The 18,974-nt window shown below is 41.1% G+C and overlaps 2 protein-coding genes and 1 long non-coding RNA gene across 10 annotated transcripts; 2 read left to right on the top strand and 1 right to left on the bottom strand.

Annotated features, from left to right (window-relative positions):
- Nucleotides 1-736: 736 nt before the first annotated feature.
- rnf146 (ring finger protein 146) lies at nt 737-4,985 on the top strand. The gene is made up of 2 exons (XM_053644157.1): nt 737-926; nt 1,946-4,985. The coding sequence occupies exon 2, from the start codon at nt 1,947-1,949 to the stop codon at nt 3,180-3,182; it is 1,236 nt and encodes a 411-aa protein (XP_053500132.1). The 5' UTR covers nt 737-926; nt 1,946; the 3' UTR covers nt 3,183-4,985.
- A 5,177-nt stretch (nt 4,986-10,162) lies between these two features.
- On the bottom strand, nt 10,163-14,024 carry LOC128619666 (uncharacterized). The gene is made up of 5 exons (XM_053643992.1): nt 13,887-14,024; nt 12,573-12,929; nt 12,444-12,493; nt 11,313-11,868; nt 10,163-11,218 (listed from the first exon to the last, which is right to left on the bottom strand). The coding sequence occupies exons 1-5, from the start codon at nt 14,022-14,024 to the stop codon at nt 11,003-11,005; spliced, it is 1,317 nt and encodes a 438-aa protein (XP_053499967.1). The 3' UTR covers nt 10,163-11,002.
- On the top strand, nt 12,860-18,680 carry LOC128619669 (uncharacterized). 8 transcript variants are annotated; one of them, XR_008387977.1, is made up of 6 exons: nt 12,860-13,078; nt 13,210-13,472; nt 13,917-16,725; nt 17,097-17,467; nt 17,571-18,001; nt 18,550-18,680. It is a non-coding gene; the product is annotated as an uncharacterized LOC128619669 (long non-coding RNA). The 8 variants fall into 8 exon arrangements; XR_008387978.1 differs by having other exon boundaries at nt 17,097-17,351; XR_008387979.1 differs by having other exon boundaries at nt 17,097-17,351; nt 17,590-18,001.
- The last annotated feature ends 294 nt before the right edge of the window (nt 18,681-18,974 follow it).

The raw sequence follows: 18,974 nt of genomic DNA on the forward strand, positions 1-18,974 counted from the left end.
CTATCTTTCTGTTAAAACATTCAGTGTTGAAGTATACATATAGTTTAAAATCCTCAGATGCCCTAACTGTAGTCAATTTGTCTCGTATTAACACATAATATTAAAGGTATTTACGAATATGACTTTAAAATAACTCAGAAAGTGTTTCATGTTCGCCCGTGTTAGATAACTGGCTTTAAGCAGTGAAAATTATAAACATTTGTGAATATGCTTAAATTATGAAATTTGACAGCGGTTTATTTTGCAATCTATTTTTATTCTGTTCTATTCTACGCAGCATGAACGTGCAGTAGCACCTACAGTACATTGTTATTGTCAGTGTAGATCACTTCACTGAGTCGATTCTTTTGAACCCGTACAAGTGAGTCGAATCTTGTGAATTTGATTCACAGAGCGTCTATTCTATATTAAAATCACACATTTAGATTGTTTGAAAACAGCTAACAGTAACCCAAGTGAATGTCGAAAAACCTGAATTAATATTAGACATTGGATACTTTTTGGAAATCGATTATACAAGGACTTCATTTTGTATTTTCACATGTTCAACCTCAAACACTGAAATCACTGTTAACAAATAACGCAAATTATTATTTTTTATTAAAAATCATAATATATGAATTAAGAGTTCTGCATTTAAATGTTAAATGCTTAATGGCAGGATTTCTAACGGAATACAACTTACTTTAAAAAAGAAATGATTCCTCGGATTCACTTAAAGGAGTCGTTCATGAGGAACCGATTCGTTGGTGAATTACTAAATTGCCAGTGGGACTGAAAACATCGCAGGTTTCCTATAAACAGCTTCTGTTTATTTATCTACAGATTTTTTTTTAGTTTAAAAAAATGAAAAGTCGTTCTGTTCACAGCAGATGAGTGAAAAATAAATCTTGAAAGAAGGGCGAGTTTTTGGGGAATTTTGACAGGTGAGTCATTGAACGGCATCTAAAGCAAAACTGGGTTAGTTAGCTCTGCTAGCTTAGCCGGTTAGGCTAGCTGATGATAAACTAACTTTGCATTTGCTGAAACCTGGAATAAAAATATTTAACAATACAATAAATTGTTAACCACAATTCACTTGGCTTTTATCCGAAAATAAGTAAGATGTGACTCTGTCGTACAAAAGTACATTTTGTGACCTAAATAAGGCCGCGGTTAGCAAGCTAATGCTAGCACCTGTCCTTGCTAAGGCCTGTAAACAATTAGGTTAGATTTATTAGCAGTAGACTTTTCTAAAACACGAGTCTGTCTAATAATTTAAACGATGTATTATTTCGTGTTTTCTTCCACATGAGTCCAAATTAGTCGTCAGTTTGATTAAAAATGTTGATTCGTTAGCTAGTTAGCGGTGTTGCTAAGCGCTGTGTCGAAGGCTTTGTTTGTGTTTGTGGGTGTGATTCTGTGCCTCCTATCTTGAAACACATTATTAAAGATTAAACACAGAAACGCCAGAGGAAATTAATCACCTGCTTTTCTACATATTATACATCTTCTAACTCATAGTTAAAGACATTTTAATTCGTGTTAAAGTGCTCATTAGGAAGGGGCGATATTCGACATCTTCACGATAAACAATTTGTATAACGATATAAAGGTCTGGTGTTGAGGTTTTGCTGACTAAGCACCATCAGGGTTTACAAATTAAGAGGATTTTATAAGAATGAAAAGTAATCGATGTATAAATAGTTTGTAAATATTCTCTTGATTACATTTCTGAGTGATTAATGAAGTGATAAAAGCACCGACTGTAATAACGAGGGACGATACTTATGAAGCGAAATTGTCATTAGATTATTTTGTAAGGAATAACACTCAGCATGTTGTGATAATGCTGAGTTCACGTTTCCATCCTGATGATGATGATTATTATTTACCTCTAACAAAACATCCATAACATAACAAGTGTGGTTTGCGAAATTGACATGTGTTTGCTCTCTTCTCTCAGAATGGCTAGCTGTGGAGAGGTCGATCACTCCATGGACGCGCTGGCCTCAGGTAAAAAAGTGGGTGGGGTAAGAGATGGCAGTGGAAGCCCCTCCCCCTCTCCTCCCCCTTCACTTCCTGTCCCGGAGTGCGCTATATGCCTGCAGAGCTGCGTCCACCCGGTGCGCCTCCCCTGCGGCCACGTCTTCTGCTTCCTGTGCGTGAAGGGCGCGTCCTGGCACAGCAAACGCTGCGCCCTGTGCAGACAGGAAGTGCCCGAGGACTTCCTGGACCGTCCTACGCTGCTTTCTCCGGAAGAGCTGAAGGCCACCGCTACGGGAGGGCGGAGCTTAGGCGGCCACGCCTGGTACTACGAAGGCCGTAACGGTTGGTGGCAGTATGACGAGCGCACTAGCCGCGAGCTGGAGGAGGCTTACCGTGAGGGCAAGAAGAGTGCCGAGATGCTCATCGCCGGCTTCCTGTACGTGGCCGACCTGGAGAACATGGTGCAGTACAGACGCAATGAGCACGGCCGGCGCAGGAGGATGAAGCGTGATGCTGTAGACGTTCCTAAAAAGGGCGTGGCCGGACTAAGGCTGGATCCAGAACCCGCTACAGGATCCGGGTCCAATTCCCTTCCCAGATCTGGATCGGTTTCCCCGGCATTTCCTGTCCCTGTACCCACGGATTCGACTGTAAGTTCAGATGGAGGGGTAACGGAGAGCCATGTCAGAGAGGGAGACGTCCGGACAGAGAGACAGTTGAGAGAGAGACAGAGAGACAGAGTGTCTCCAGGCTTCGCTGATCCCACAGCCACAGATTTGTCACTGAATTCAGAAACCACAACATCGGAGAGGGAGAACTCGGCGGACGGAGCCGATACAAGTGGAGCGATTCGCTCTCAGGCTGCGTTTGCCCTGCCCCCGATCCGTCCTCCCGTCATGCTGGGCGGCGACCGTGACCTTCATCATAATCCTCAACTCGTCCAGGCGTTCGCGCAGCTCCATATTGGACGGTCCGCTCCTGAGGAGGAGGAGGAGGAAGAGGAACATGAAGTCGACGACGACGATAACGCAGACGATTCGGCTGCAGCACCCGATCCGTCCGGTTACGAATCGGAATCAGGAACGAGTGAAGACGAGGACGAGGAAGAGGAAGGAGAAGACGACGAGGAAGGCGTGAGGCACAGACTGCAGAGGATGGACGGTGGAGTTCGGTCCCGCAGTCCCGACGGCCAGTGCACGGTGACGGAGGTGTGAGACGTGAACATGACTGAACCTGTAAACACAGACGGTTTAGAACTTGAGAAGCAGGGCGTACACTTCTGTCTTAAACGTCGTGTTCTTTACAAACCTTTGGCTGTATCCCAAACTCTAGCATGCGGAAGAACATCTGGTTGGTTTTGGCGTATAAGTCGGAACGAAACTTCGTAATTGAAAATTTTGTCCAGCTAGCTAGCTAATCGTCTAATCAAAAACTGCTTGCCTGCCTTTAGAGGACACACGGAAGCGTAACGCTAAAACTAGCTAGAACTTTACGCATTATTTTATTATACCTTTAATTATTTGTGAACTCGCTTGCTGCAGTTTCTCAGTGTTAAACCTGCTTCTGGTGCAGCGTGAGTAATACTTACGTTTGCTGAGCCACCAAGAACAACACGCGAAACATCATGCAACCGCTATCATGAAATGAAAACTGTATTCTAACACTTCTTTAAAAATAATAATAAACAGCCAGCGCTCTTGTGCGAACACTAACGATGTCTAGAGTTTGGGACGGAGCTTTCGTGTGATTTTTACTGACCTACATCGTACATCATATCTATATACGAGGTTATATAGATACGAAATATAAACAGCTGTAGATACGAAGCGGGGACGTAACGTGTGAAGACACTGAGATGCGTGAGGGACTGCTGAAGATCCAAACAAGCAAAAAAACATCATCATTTAATGTTCATTCAGCCAGAGCGAGGGTTGGCGAGGACGGAGAGGTTTCAGTGTAAGGTTAAGAGTGTGTGTGTGTGTGTGTGTGTGTGTGTGTGTGTGAGAGAGAGAGAGAGAAGGAGTGAGAATGTCTTTTGTTCTTTCTTCATCCTATCTTTCTATAGCAGTTGTATGAGTAATGCAGCCTTCCTTCCTTCCTCTTTTAATCTCTCTCTCTCTCTCTCTCTTGCTCACACACACTGTCTTTTGCGTCTCTTTGTAGACATGTCTCTCTGTCTTTTTCTTTGTCACTGTGCCAGTTTGTCTCTCTCTCTTGCTGAGTCTCTGTCTTTCTCTCTCTCTCTTGTTGAGTGTCTCTCACTTTGTGGGATAGTTTCTCTTCTGTTTTTCTGCTTCTTTCCTTCTGTATGTCTCTCACTTTCTGTCTCTCTTTCTCTCTGTTCTTCTCAGCTCCATATTTATGTCACTGGAGCGTCAATAAAACATTTTGCTCGGATAATATTCACACCGTGTCGTGTTTCGTATGGAATGTGGAAGAAAAACATATAAATCATCAGAAGGTGGTACAGCGCTCGCTCTCTCTCTCGACTGAACTGAATTCAGTGTTTCATCACATCACACTTTAGTAGAATCACGACTCCAGATAGTGATGTGTGTTTGCGTTATGTGTCATATCTCTCTCGATTTTTTTTTTTAACATGTATTACTGTGATGCGTTTTGAAGAAAGTGCCCGTGCCCCAGGCTGAGACGCTATGAACTCTGAGAAATGGAGTGTTATTTGAGGATTTTATTGTAGTTGTGGTTCTCTTCTTCTTCTTCAATGTCCGGTTCTGAGAGTTTTAATTATTGTTTAGTTTCCCCAATCCCAATATTCATGTCCAGTTGATTGGGATTTATTTTAATTTTTTTGTCATCAAACAAGAAGAAATGATAATAGCTATGATAACCTCTTTTGCTGTACTTTGTTTTAATAGTGATGTTTTTCTCTTTTGTTACCAAGTCGATTGAATTAATAAAAGTGTTGTCTGTTATTTGTCTGAAATGACGCATCTTGAGTTCATTTTCACTTCTCCATCACTTCACACTTTAACATGAAATAAAAATACTAAAAAGTGCCTAACGTTTCTCAGTTGTTCAGTGTATAATAAAGATCAGCGTGAGTGGGAGGTGAATGAAGTGTGTATTTGCAATGAAAACACAAAACTACAATGCAGTACTGGAGCTGAAACATTAAATGTGTGTGTGAGTGAGAGGGAGGGGGTTGTGCTTGGAGATGAGGTGATAATCTCTCATGGAGATGACAGCTGTTGGCTGGGACAGTTTTCTCACGATTTTTACTTAAACACACACACACACAAACAAGGGAAGTGTCATGTTCACACTCCTCCAAGCCTCCCTACACTCTTTCACACACACACACTAATGTTCAACGGTTATGAGTAACTCGTACATCATTCCTATAATCAGCCAGGTTGTGCCTGGGGCAGATTTAGTGCTTTGGGGGCCTCATTTCAGTGTTTTAACATCGATATTTACATTTTCAGCATGTTATTTAGCCTTAATTATTAAAAATACATATCATTGCATTTTTAGGGGCCCTTGGCTTCTGGAGGCCCAAGGCGGTCACTACTTTGCCTAAGAAGATAGTATGAAGCTGAACACAACATGTAAATAAAATGTAACGCCATGTGTATAAATTTCTTATCAGGACAGTGCACACCACCACCAAACAACTGTTCTTAAGTTCCGACATAAAATGGTAGTAGTATAAAAAGGTGTGTTAGATTTTGGTTAAACCTACAGGAAGGTACATCTCAAGGAAGAGGCTTGGTGACTACTGCCCTACATAGTTCCCTACTTGTGAGTCCACTACCTGCACACGATCTCTGTAATGAACCAACCGATTTAGGACACACCCAAAGCAGGGTGGTGGTGATATGTTTACCATCTCTATTACCTTCTCTGTCTGAGCAAAGGTATAAAGAAGTGTCATTAGTGTCACCTCAGTGAATTAGACTGCAAGTGATCTATATGAGAAATGCAGACAGAGGAATATAACCTGGTGTCTGGCAAACATCACGAACCTGCCGAACACACCATAGAAGCATGCTCAGTATTCATCTGCTCACAGCAGGATGGAGTTTATCTTGGTTCGTCCTCTCTGACCCTCACAGCGCTCTGCACATGCCTGCTTCCTCTCCGTAACCTCGTTTACCAGACACCTCAAATATGCACTTTCCTTCTCTCTAGCATAGTTTCTGGAGTGGAAAAATCCTCAGACCGTGTATTGGGAACATTCAAATTTTATCATTTATAATCATCATCTTCCTTCTTATTTCTCAGTTATAGCAAGATTCCTATGGGTGTGCACACATCTGAGAATAAAGTAATATTTTGTGGTGTGGAGAGACATGATGTCTACATTGTAGACAGTTAATTTCTTTTGAAGACCAAAAAGTAAATCTTTGCTCATGCCCAAGCCCTCAAACTCAATATGAATCAATCATTATTAATAAATAAAACATTGTTTCATGCTGTTGCAATAAAATACAGTGATGAAGCAGAGTTACTGTTACCACCAGCAAGTTGATTATTTTCCTAACAGCATGTCAGGCGTTTTATTCCTCAATTTAGCAACAAGTACAATTCATATTAAAGAACACCACATCATACTTTTTACCTGTTTTTAATCACACTTAAATGTTGTTAAGCATCTCTTTTTCTCCCTCACTTGAAATCAATAAGAGAAAAAAAACAAATGGAGCTTTTCATGTTACAAGAAACTACAAAGAAGCATAAACTCCTCTGTCCTGAAGATGTCAGAAAACTTAAAGTTACAGCTAAATGTCAGTGAAGATTTTATTTAAATGAAGTGCAACCAGAAAACCAAAACCATAAAAACAAGAATCAGGACTGGAACAGAGAAGACGAGGCCAAAAAAAAACCCCAAACGCATCCAGCCAGAAAACAGGACTGCGAGGAGCCACAACAACAGAAGCTTGAAAATGAAACGCGTAGAAACCAGAAGTTACATAAAGGTGCTTATTAGGAGTAACACAGAACAGGTGTGAGTGATCAGTGGGCCATGTGACATGGTCATGTGACATGCAGGGGCTGATGGGTAATGTAGTTCAGTGCTAACTGTGGCATAACCATGACACTAAAGCGCTGACACTAGAGACTCCTTCTATAAACGTTACATAAACATGTCCTTAGAGAAAACTTCACCATATCAATGATTTTAATACATGTTTATTATCAGTGGAGCGTCCACTGTACACGTCCCTGTGAACGAGCTGTTACTATAGAAACGACAAAGTATTAAACAAACGCATTTATTATAAATAAACCTGCACTACTGTCAGAGCTGCTCTTATAGAAAACTAATCAACACTTTCCTGCTGGCCAATCACAATCCAGGATTCAGTGGTGTAAAGAAGCAATACTCGCTAGCTCAACAACAGCATGGCTCCTGATGTCACGATTCAGCACTGAAGCCTGCCTGTTTGGTCGTATATGGCACTCCAGAGTTTCAGCATCACAGACACTCATCTGAGATATTTTTTACCTTTTATAACCTTTAAATATGATCATGTGGACCGAGCCGGCTGAACCCAGATCAGCACTCGTCCTGTCCAGAGCAGGTGCTTCGAAAAATAGCTGTGGAGTGTCGTAATGGAGACAGACACAAAATGTGGCATGAATTTTACAGCGAGCTGGGAATACACACTGACCTCATGAGATCGGGTTATAGACAGATCACACACATTACATTCATTACGGCAATGAGGTCCGACACCTCAGACGGCTTTATATTTCTGTAGGTTTGACTGATGGTCACAATACTGACCAGGGGCGGACTTAGAGCTAGGCAAAGCCACGCAACCGCCTTGGGCCCCTAGACACCAACAACCCCTTAAAAATCCAAACTATATATATATTTAATTATTGACGTAAATAATGTACGCTGAACATTTAAATATCGGTGTTAAAACGCTGAAATGATGGCCACATTACTATATTTTGCCTCGGGGCCCCAAATCACAAAATTTGCCCCGATACTGACATCACTATGTTCATATTTAAACTTTATGTGGATTATTTTGGCTTAAACGCCAGCGCTTTTGAATCCTGGATTGTGACTGATCAGAAGGTGTCGATTAGTTTTCTAGAACAGCAGCACTGACAGTAGCACAGCTGCACATCGCAGCTTTATATCAATGCGCTCGTTCTAATAACAGCTAACAGTATAGTTATGGGTTGTTATATTTTGTAGTGTGTACAGTTTGTCTTGTTGTGTATTAAACGATTTCTATAGTTGTCTTTAAGAACATCTTTAGGATTAGCCTTTCCCACAGAGACCGCTCCGTGACATCATGGAGACTCTCCAGCTGTCTGGAAGTACTTTAGTGTGTACTGCATTTAAGTGTATGTGTGTGTGTGTGTGTGTGTGTGTGTGTGTTTGTGTGTTCTTCAGCGTGTATTTGATCTTGTATAACACGGAGCAAGACATCTTTAGAGACCATCAGAGAGAGTAACGCATCATGGTGAATGGTTTCACATTGAAGAGAAAGATAGAGGGATTAACACCAGGCTAAATGGAGAGGTGATGACATCGCCAAACACAGACAGGCACGAAGAGACGACGAGAGGATCATTAATATTTTTAACATCAAAAGAAGAGTTACATCAGCGCTACGTCTTATTAAGTCCTGCAGTTCATAGTAGGCTTAAGGGGATGTGATGAATACGGTGATAAGGAACACAAAAGGAATTCTCAAGTCTCATTACACGTAAATTTATACAAACTCAATAGATTTCGTCAGTTCTAGCTGGAGGGGATGAAGAGACATGCTAAATAAATTCATCACATTATCTGTACAATTAAAACGGCAATTACGACCCACTCAAGCATTTAGGGTGGAATTTCAAGAATTTTTCGTTTTATTATTTAAAGCAGCATCTATCATTCTATCCAGCAGTCTTGCCATACTGATAACGCTAGTAGGCATAGGAAATAAAACAGTCAATTCCACTGAAAGTAATTAAAATAACATGTTGGTTATACGACAGAAATAACATCTCATTAGAAAACCAGAACACTGGGGAAAATTCTGTTCCACACAATAACAGGCGGTAGCCAATAAAACGTGCTTAAACAGAGTAAGGGGCGTGTTTGGCACTGAGCTTGTTAACCACCAGTGAATGAGAATTTGGGACTGTCGTAAAATATTTCAGGGTGGGTTCAAACCCGAACTCTACCCGCTAGCTATGCTTCTGGATATGGAAGGTTTTGGGGGTTTTTTGCTAATAACTGGAATTATGAATAAATATGTTGGTAAACAGCTTGACGAATAAGGTCCTTCAGAGTCAATAATTTAGACATGCAATTTTCACAATGCTAAACTGGTGGCTGTAAGCATCCATTCCTCATTAGCTGCTGTAGCCTGAATGAAATGTTTTTGGCTTGAACCCTCACTTTAATTCACTTAAATATCTGTGAGGAAGCCAAGCCTTGTTAAAATACCTATTTGAGCTGTGTGTATATGTGTATGAATGTGTGTGTGTGTGTGTGTGTGTGTGTGTTTTCATAATCACACACTCGTCCTGTCTGTATGTATATATAATCTTGTCCTTGGAGGTCAGTGTCTAAGATTTCTGGCACCAAAACAACGTCACGCTAGCTATTCCAGGCCCGAATGCCACATAGCAGAGCGGGCTAGGGTGGCGCCGAAAGGTGCATTATGGGTAGGAATGGGTGTCACTACTCAGTAGGACCCTCCTACTGTTTGAAAAACAGCCTGCTGATAATGTTTAGAGTGGTGAGACAAGGACAAGGAATGCTAATGCACCCTAATGAGAATTAAAGGATGCGGCATGGATTGTACAGGAGAGAAAGAGAGAGAGACAGCGAGAGAGAGACAAAAAAAGAACTTTAATATCATTTCTTTTCTTTAATCACTTTCTGTATCTATGTAATGTAAACATGGTATTTTTTCCTGAATGTATCCTTTTAATTTTATCCTCATCTGGCTGCAAGACATTATATAAATAAATAAAAATGATAAATTGTAAAAGCTATTATTATTATTATTAGAGGTAGAAGAAAGCTGAATAAATATCAGAGGCAATACATGTTCAGAGAGAAATATTTCGGCCATTTATGACCCTTTTTGTTTTCCATATTCAGTGTCTAATATGTAAAGTACCTGATTTGTACTCTATTACTGTGATGTCATCATGCTTTAAGCGTTTTATTTATGTGGGGGGAAAACCATTACACAGCAAAGGATTGATGATCAAAAGCTTTAATAACATTAAAAAATTTATTAAACAAAAAAAAAATTCCAAGTGTGAAGTAACGTTTTCAGGCTCACAGCACAGTCAGGAAAGAAAACTAGAGTTTTGGTTTGAAACACTGCAGAGTTTTGAATTATGACAGTTCAAGAGGACATGAAAAGCGATACATTCAGCACACCGTAATGAGATAAAGCCCTTTATGAAGAGAAATAAAGCAGAGTGTTTCTACTCTAAACAAGAAACAAGTCCACTTTAAATAATACTCCAGATGTTTCTTCACCAAATAACTGAACAACATTTAATGTTGTCCTTCTTGGGAGGGATGTTGTGTACAGATTACGATCATATCAGGTCAGAAAATTTTAATACTGAAAATATAATATAGTTACATTACAGTCCCTCAAACACCAACCAAGTGGCACCTTTAAAAAGAGAGAAAAAAGAAGTAAAAGCAAAAATCCAAACCAAACCCAACTTCAAATATGATGATAGAAAACAATGGAGAAATGAATAAAGTTTACAGGCACTATATTGTCTATATTATACTCCAAACATTTTAGTATTTACATCAACACTGTATACAGTATATAATTTTTACGAGTTTACAGCAAGATCCCAGATCTTTACCTTTTCATTTTTCTTTAAATTCAAGTTTGTAATACAATGCGTATACTGTATATATATATATATATATATATATATACACAGCAGAATACACAAAGAACTTTGAGATAGACTGAAGTGTGAAACGGTACAAAAAATATGAAAGATGGAAACATTCCAAAAGGACAAAGGTCAAAGGTGAAACTTTTACTGTGTCCATCCCTCCAGCTCACATGATCACGGTTTCTGTGTACAAACTGTAATTATTGAAGCGCTGCTTGGTTCTACAGGCAGGGCTGAGCGAGCGGGATCTAGGCGCGACAGGCGTGGTTACTGTAGTTGTTGGGGTTTGGCTTGCCCACCGGGACGGAGGCCGCTGATTGGTCGGCCGAGCCGGACGAGAGAAACTCCTTCTGGGTGCAGTGGGGGATGAGTCACGGCTCGCCTAGAGCAATAAAAAGGACATCATGAGCAAGTGAACGTTTAACTTGCCCTTGAAGGAATTTTCAGTTTTAGCAAATATTGTTTAGTCCCCTCACCTGGTGTGGTGATGGTGTGTTCCTTGGTGATGGTGTAGAGCAATTACCCAGAATCCTCTCTGCCATCTTGAAGTCAGTCTGTAGATTGTCTGTACCCCAGTGGGAGGTCTTGACACCCACTTTTGCACCCCTGTGTTCCCAGTTCTGAGGTGTTACAGGCACTTCATTGTCCTTGACAGGCGCTTTCTTGGAGCCCCAGCTTCCAGGCTTCGGCGACTTGGGCACCAATTTGGGCACCAATGTGATTACAATTCCATCCTCATTCAGTGTTTTCCCTTCATTTTCTTGCAACATGGCACCGAATTTCCTCAGGACAGATGGGCTGCCGCACCTCCGGTCCACTAGAGGGCATTTCAGCGCATCGGAATAGTGTGCAGGGCGAGCGGAGACATGGGGGCTGTGTCTCTGCTTGATTAGCGGTTTACTGACTGATTTCTCAGCGGAGGTGACCTGGTCTTTCCAGCTGACATGTCGGACTTGTGCTTCGTCCCAAGCTGAGCCTTTATTCTTCCTGTTCAGCACTTCCTCAAATTCTCCCAGCGACACACAGCCAGTCCTGCAACAGAGAGGATACCCCAAACAACTAATCAGAGAAAACAACTGGCTAGCAGGAAAGCCCTTATTTATAACTGAGACACACTGTTAAAGGACACGCTCCAATCGGAAGTCAGCTCCCTACATAGGTGGCCTACATAGGGGAAAAATAAAGACTGTCCTATCTGGAAGGCAGCATTTATTTTTGCCAAATTTTGAAAGCAGTATTTGTTTTTTCTTGATTTAGGTGATCCCATTCTTTATTATGTATAATACAAACTATATGTATATTATATAATGGTGATCCATTCACAAATATGGTGGATGAAACTCCTCCCACCGATGAATCGTTTAAAAAAAGTGCTTTGTTTATATATGTGTTTGTAGCGTATCAGAAGTTGTTCTGTTCTAATGTCACCTTAGTAGATAACTTATGCAGTTACCACGCTAGCTTCTCTCATGGGTTCTCCTTCAAGCCGTCACGCCCTACATTCAGACTAGCAAGTGACAAAGCGACAGGCGACTGTTGACTGTTCACACATGACTGCTAACCTTTTGGACTTATATTAGTGAAGAGTCATTGTTTAAGACACAAACCTGCCACTCACTGGCCACTGATGACTTCCCTTCTGATTCTGGATCAAGCTCTGAAAGACAGAGAGAGAAAATGGATAAATCACCAGTCTAAACTAGTGTAAAGACAGAATACAAGTCCTGGATGCTCACCGTACTTGGAGCTCCATGTGGTTTCTCTCGGCTTTGGCTCAAATTCCCACTTTCTATCCCGAGGTAACTGTCCAGAATGTCTAACATCACATCCTGGCCGTTAACAGTGTAGCTCTGAGGACCCGGAAAGACGTTGTTCTGATGATTAACACCAAAACTGCACGTGTCACTGGTGTAATTACTCGGGTGTTTAAAGCTCTTGTGTTGCACTGGGACGCTGTTTATATTTCTACCATGGTAACCGTTGTTAGGGTAACCACTGGTGTTGTTGACAGGAAGTAAGGTGATGTCCAGCTGAGTGTTGGAGTTTGGGTTGTTCTCACTGGTTCCCCTGCGTGCTTCCACCACCTTATATAACTGCAACACACACACACACACACACACACACACATCATAAGTCGAGCCGTCAGACACTATCAGTAAACACGGCCTGTGTGTGTGTAGCATGTGCATCATTTGTTATAGCGTGTGTATGTGTGTGTCAGCACCCTAACAGCTGACACCCTGTGAGTTCAGTAAGATAGTTAACACTGTAACACGTCTGCACATCCACACTGCTAGCACACTAACACAACGAGGATGTGTATGTACGAGTGTCCATTCCAATGTTATTAAATTTGTTCGTATCCCCTTTCAGTGTGTGTGTGTGTTTGTGTGAATATGGGCGGAGCTATTCTTACACACATAAACACACTCTAGGACACACGCTATGCCAGCTACAGAGATAGACACACTGTGCTGCCAACTCTTGGGGGTCAAAACCCGTTCAACCAATCAGAAACCCCGTCCCGTCACCGCAGAGTAGCAACAACAACAACAACAACAACAACAGGACAGTTCTGTGTAGCGTCTGCAGAACATGCTGCAGCTCGTTGGCCTGTTTATTAGGTGTTTGTTTATGTAAGTGAAGTTTGTGAGTTTGTTCTCATTGTTGTTTGGTTGATGTTTGTGAGTATTTGTGCGCTGTGTGTTGCTGTTAATGAGTTAATGTGTAGTTTGTGTTTGTTAGTATGTATTAGTGTTTGTTGGATTTCTAAGTGTTGTTTAGCACTACAATTTTTGTTTACTGTTAGTAGTTGTATAGCTAATACCAACTTTATTAGCAGAAATAGTATTAGCAGAAATAGGTGTTTGTTGATGATTAGTATTTAGTTATGTTAACGTTTGTTTGTGTATTGTGCATGTAATCGTTGGTATTTATTCAGTGTTTGCTGTTGAGTGGTGTTTGTTAGTTTTGCTTGTGTTTGTTGGAGGGAATTAGGAGCTGATTTCATTGAATTTTTCTAGCCGGTTGTTGAGTGATGTTTGTCTCACCTCTTCAATCTTCCTCTGCACTTCCTGCAGTTGCTCCTCCCACAGCTGCACTTCCGAGTCGAAAGAGTCGAACAAGTCTCCGCTCCACACACCCACTCCAGGATCCATTCCACAGTGCAGGTCCAGGGCAGCCATCATGTGCTCTGTGTGTGTGTGTGTGTGTGTGTGTGTTGCACTGATGTGTCGAGATCAGCTGTATATCAGAATGGGAGGCTTCTGAAAGAGAGAAAGACAGTGAAATAGAGAGGGTCAGTATTCTAAACCCCGGGCGGTGTTTATTCTGCTCTGTGTCTTCCTTCTGACCGACATGTCAGTGTTTCCTGAGAGAAGGGAGGAAAAGAGAAGAAAGTAGGAAATTTGTAAAGGGGGCAAAGTGCGAAGTTAAGAAAGAGGGGAAAAAAGAAACAAAAGGAAGGTAGAAAAGGTAAAGAAGGTAAAGGGTTAAAAAAAATTGGAGCGAGACCGTAATGGAGCAAGAAAAGTGGAATGGGAAAGGGGAAAAGGGATGAAAGGGGAAGGGTAAAGGAAAAAAAGAAAGAGTAAAAAGGACCAGAAAAAAATGTGCAAAAGGGAAATAGAGGACATTATGAACAGGGGAAAAAAAGTTGGAAAAAGGAAAAATATCAGAAAGGAGGAGAGAAAAAGGAAAAGGGAAAATGTAGAAGGAGGAAAATAGGAGGCAGACATCAGGAAAGGGGGAAAGGAAAACCTAAAAATAGGAAATGGGAGAAAGGTCAGAAAGAGTAAAGGAGGAAAAGAGTGGTGGGGAAATGGGAAAAGAGTCAATAGTAATGATGGGAACAAATGGGTTAAAAAGAAACAAAAATAAAGAAATTAGGCAAGGAGGCAAAATGAGAAAAGAATAAAAGAGGTGAATGGGGGGAAAATAATGGAGAAAAGGGGGAAAAGGAAAAGAAAGGAAACGAGAATAGGGATAAAAGTGTTTAGAATCAGTATTTAGTATACTATACTTAATAATGATGTATAAAGTGTATGTTATATACTAGTATTTATATTATACACTACAGCATGTAGTCATTATATATAACTATACATTATATATATAATGTTTTACAGAAAGTCAGGAAATTAGTATTAAATCTTCTCCCTCTGTGCGAGTGTGTTTAAATAACTCGGATACGCTCATCTTCCCAGTCATGATCTTTGTCAGCTTTTCCTTCACCCGGATCTGATGAGGTCAACGACAACCGACAGACGAGGACCTCTGACCTGCTTGGAAGGGAACGGAGTCCACTCCTTTCCAAAATACCACCCGAGTGTTATTCCCTAACGTGTGTTTGATTTAAGGGTGTGTATGAGCTGTGGGATCAGAAATCGGACGCCCAAGTGTCTCCTGGGTGCCGGATGGGAGCAGCGTGTGATGTAAGAAGTGTGAAATTTTTAGACCGCTGTCACTGGGCTATGGATCAGAAACCGAGGTGCGGAGATCAATTATAATATCGATGTAGTCATATATATATATATATTATATATATATATATATGGACAGAGTGAGTCAGAGAGCTGCGAAATAAACCTCACATGCTGATTTCGTGTCAGAACATGCTTCAAACATGCCACATCTGTAATGGAATTTTAATACGTTGTTTTCCTTTTCACTTCTTTTTATTGTGACAAATGGAAAAAATTACTGGCCCATAAAAGCCACATGGTTATTGATTCACATTAATTTGTCAGGTTTTTTAAATAATTTTTTTAAATATGAGATTTAGATCTATTTTTCGTATGTCATCACGACTGGCCATTTCCTCATTAGATATACAAACACAGCTCGGCTATTTACACAGAGATAGCAGACTAATATAGCTAGCTAGTCAGGTTGTATTACATTAAAGAGCTAAATGCAACTACGAGAACATTTGCAATTTACAAACAAATATCACGGGCAATCAGGACAGCCAGTAACGCACAAGGAGCGACGTGTAGGGCGGGGAAATATGACAAAACCATATTAATACTGCGATACCTTTTGACAAGATTTTGTTCCGCGACTTTTACGAAACCTTGTCAGTACAATGATAAACTTCATTGTTACTGTTACAGTATCTCAACAAGTTGCTAACTCAACATTACAACCTGTTCCTGTATAAACATTCAAGGACCATAATATATTCTCACATGATATAACGATATCTCAGTCCGTACCGAATTTACAGTTCGTACTTCTTACCGGTTGTGAGATGTGAAGCCTGTCTGCGAGCGTGAATCCTACACGTCCTCTATTTGAGAAATTTCTCCTTTTTTCTCTTTTCAGTCCTCTCTATAAAGTCCCCTCGAGCTGAGTTTGAATATATTTTAAGATCAACAGGCCACTTGCTCCTCCTCTCTCCAGATCAGACATTTACCGAATGATGGTACGGCTGAAGCGGGGAAACTTTATAGCTCTTCTTTTATTTCTATTTCCACCGCGGCGTCACTCGGGCCGGTGTGTCATAACAGGAGATTTATTACCACCATGTGAGCGCCTGTCGTCACCGACATCCCCAGGTTCTAATTACAGCAGCACACAGGGCCTGGTTGGACACGAGTGTGTTTACATGGCGGAGTTTTCACGTGTATTTTTAACGCCGCTGTTGCCTTTGCTGTTGCTGCTCTGGTTTAGGACGCGGCAGATTCCAAGCTCGTGTGAGTTTCTGCACAGGCTGGAGTTTTCCCTCAACAACAGAACCCTAAACACGATCACACACACAGGCCATTGGTTAATGCTTGTTTTTATTGTTTATTATTATGGATTTATTTTGAGAGCAGGATTAGAGCAAGTCGATCTGTCTGCAGTCTACACACTTGCTGTGGTTTTAATTTAGAGCTTGCACGATAGGTGTGTATGCGGTGCGTTTGCACACTGTAGCCACCGTCCACGCTGTTTTTTTTCCTACATTCTTGCACACTTTGAATTATATGCACTTGTGTGTATTGTGTAGTTGTTTAGCGGTGTTTGAGCAACCTGAAGTTGATTATTTTCCTATAGCAACACTTCCCAATGGGTGTGATTCCTCTTACATCACATATTTGCTGACAATTACAATATTTTACTTATTATTGATCAACACTTTTTTTATCTGTTTATAGTTACAATTAAGGTTGTAGAACGTCCATGAAACGAGTTAGTTCCTGTTGTCGCTTACGTTATAGCAGCCATTCCCTCAACAGACCTCTATTTATTCTCTCTCTCTCTCTTACCATTTGAAGGTAATAAGACAAAAATCGCAGCTTGTCGTGTTTCCCAGAAACTGCAAAGAAGCGTGAACTCGTCTGTCCTGAAGATGTCGGAAAACTTAAAAGTTACAGCTTTACTGTTACACGGCGCTGACAGTGGAGACACCTTCCATACATGTAACATAAACGTCTCATTACAGAAATCCTAAATTTCTAAAGTTGAAATGGATGAAGTGCTTTCCTGTCGTGCATTCACTCACCTCTGGGACCAATCAGACTCTTCGTAAGGTAGCAGCAGGAATTCTGGAAAATCATGTACTAAATCTTGCAGCACTGTGTGTTTGTACACGTGCTTCAATAACGCACGTTGTTACGGCAAATGTAAAGAAAAAATAGTGAAGACGGTACGATCCTCAATGACAGCAATAGTCCACAAAAGTAATGTAGATAAAATTCGATTTTGCATTCTGGAAGAAAATGAAAGGCACTCCGTCTTTGTAATTTAAGTTCCTGTGGCTCTGGTCAGCAAAACGCTCTGGGGAACGTAGTCCGGTGTCCATTCTGGGTGCTGCGGTCCCGGTTTTCCTGAGACGCGCGCCTCCTGTAATTCTGCATGAACGGAAAACGAGCACAACATCTACATACGAACAAAACGAAAGGACAAAAGGTCTGCTAACGAAAGGATGAGACGGCGAGATCACAGCACGAAAAAGAGGGTGAAAAGAAAAACGAGCTTGAACATGGTGGCGTAGGAAAGGGAGGAGAAGAGCAGTAGGATGAGGATGAGTAAAATGATCGGCTGAAACATCTGGGCAAAGAAAACAACAAAAAACAAAAACAACAACAACGGTCAGAATTAAGAAAGAGATGTGCATCAAAAACCACAGAGGGATGTGAGAAAAGACAGGGTCGGGGAAAGAGAGAAATCGTCAGTGATGGTGAGTTATTTAAAGTAATAGTTCACATGGGAAATTAAGAGAGGCTAAAGGAAGCAGTTAGCATAATGTTTTTAATGCTAATTAAGCCACATCGTGTTCATCGTGAACATACTAGAGGATAACTTCAGAAAAAATCTCAATTCGTCCATGCACACACAGTCACACATCAAACCATTCTGTAAAAGCCTCCCTGTTATTGTAGGTAATATCCAATCCTAACTTTCATTTTATTAATCGTGACTTTGTGATCATAAAAATGTCACTAACATTCTGCATTTGTTCCGCATAGTTACTGAATGGTAACATTTTCCCCTCCCTGATTAATGTTGTGGTTCCCATAGCGACAGGTGACCTCACTGTGTTGTGTTTTAGTTTCGGTTCCTATTTCAGCCCCAGTCTCCGCCCTCAGTGATCGCTGTATATCTGCGCCTGTCCCTCATTTCCTCGTAATGACTTAATGTATTTATATGCTCTGTGTTTCCATGTTACGTCAGCGAAATCTTACTGTGTGCTTGGTGTTATTTCTAAAAAATACCTGTATTTTTCAGGTTTAATTCCTGGTGTTAATGCTGTGCTCTCTGTGGTGCTTGGACCCCTGCTACAGATTTCTGGATTGTTCTCAAAATAAACGTCATGCTTTTTTTACACACTCTAACCAACTGTTAGATGAATAATGTCCCCTAAAATGGTTGCTGGTTTCTTTACAACACATGATCTGCTATGCTGTCGTGTTTCTAAGTCTGATTTAATTAGTTTTTTTTCCAGCCCAGAAGTTAGCTCCGCCCACCAGTCAGAACCAAGCTTCCACACCCTCCCCTTTAGCTTAAAAGGCAACTCATGAGGCAAATGTAGTTTAGCAAAGGGGGTGGAGTCAGTTGTGAGAAAGGATGGAGGCGTGTGAATATTTTCATTTCAGTTGTAATTCCCTTCACAGGCAGCAGAGGGCTCTAAAAATGACTGACTGCCACTTTAA

Source organism: Ictalurus furcatus, chromosome 15 (genome assembly GCF_023375685.1).
Source record: "Ictalurus furcatus strain D&B chromosome 15, Billie_1.0, whole genome shotgun sequence".
NCBI classification, from domain to species: Eukaryota; Metazoa; Chordata; class Actinopteri; order Siluriformes; family Ictaluridae; genus Ictalurus; species Ictalurus furcatus.

Excerpts from the sequence above, each read along its gene's own strand:
- LOC128619666 (XM_053643992.1), bottom strand. The coding sequence starts at position 14,024 with ATGATGGCTGCCCTGGACCTGCACTGTGGAATGGATCCTGGAGTGGGT. Across the intron at positions 12,494-12,572 it reads CACATGGAGCTCCAAGTACG|AGCTTGATCCAGAATCAGAA; the intron begins GTGAGCATCCAG and ends TCTGTCTTTCAG. Across the intron at positions 11,219-11,312 it reads ACACACCATCACCACACCAG|GCGAGCCGTGACTCATCCCC; the intron begins GTGAGGGGACTA and ends TTATTGCTCTAG.
- rnf146 (XM_053644157.1), top strand. The coding sequence starts at position 1,947 with ATGGCTAGCTGTGGAGAGGTCGATCACTCCATGGACGCGCTGGCCTCA.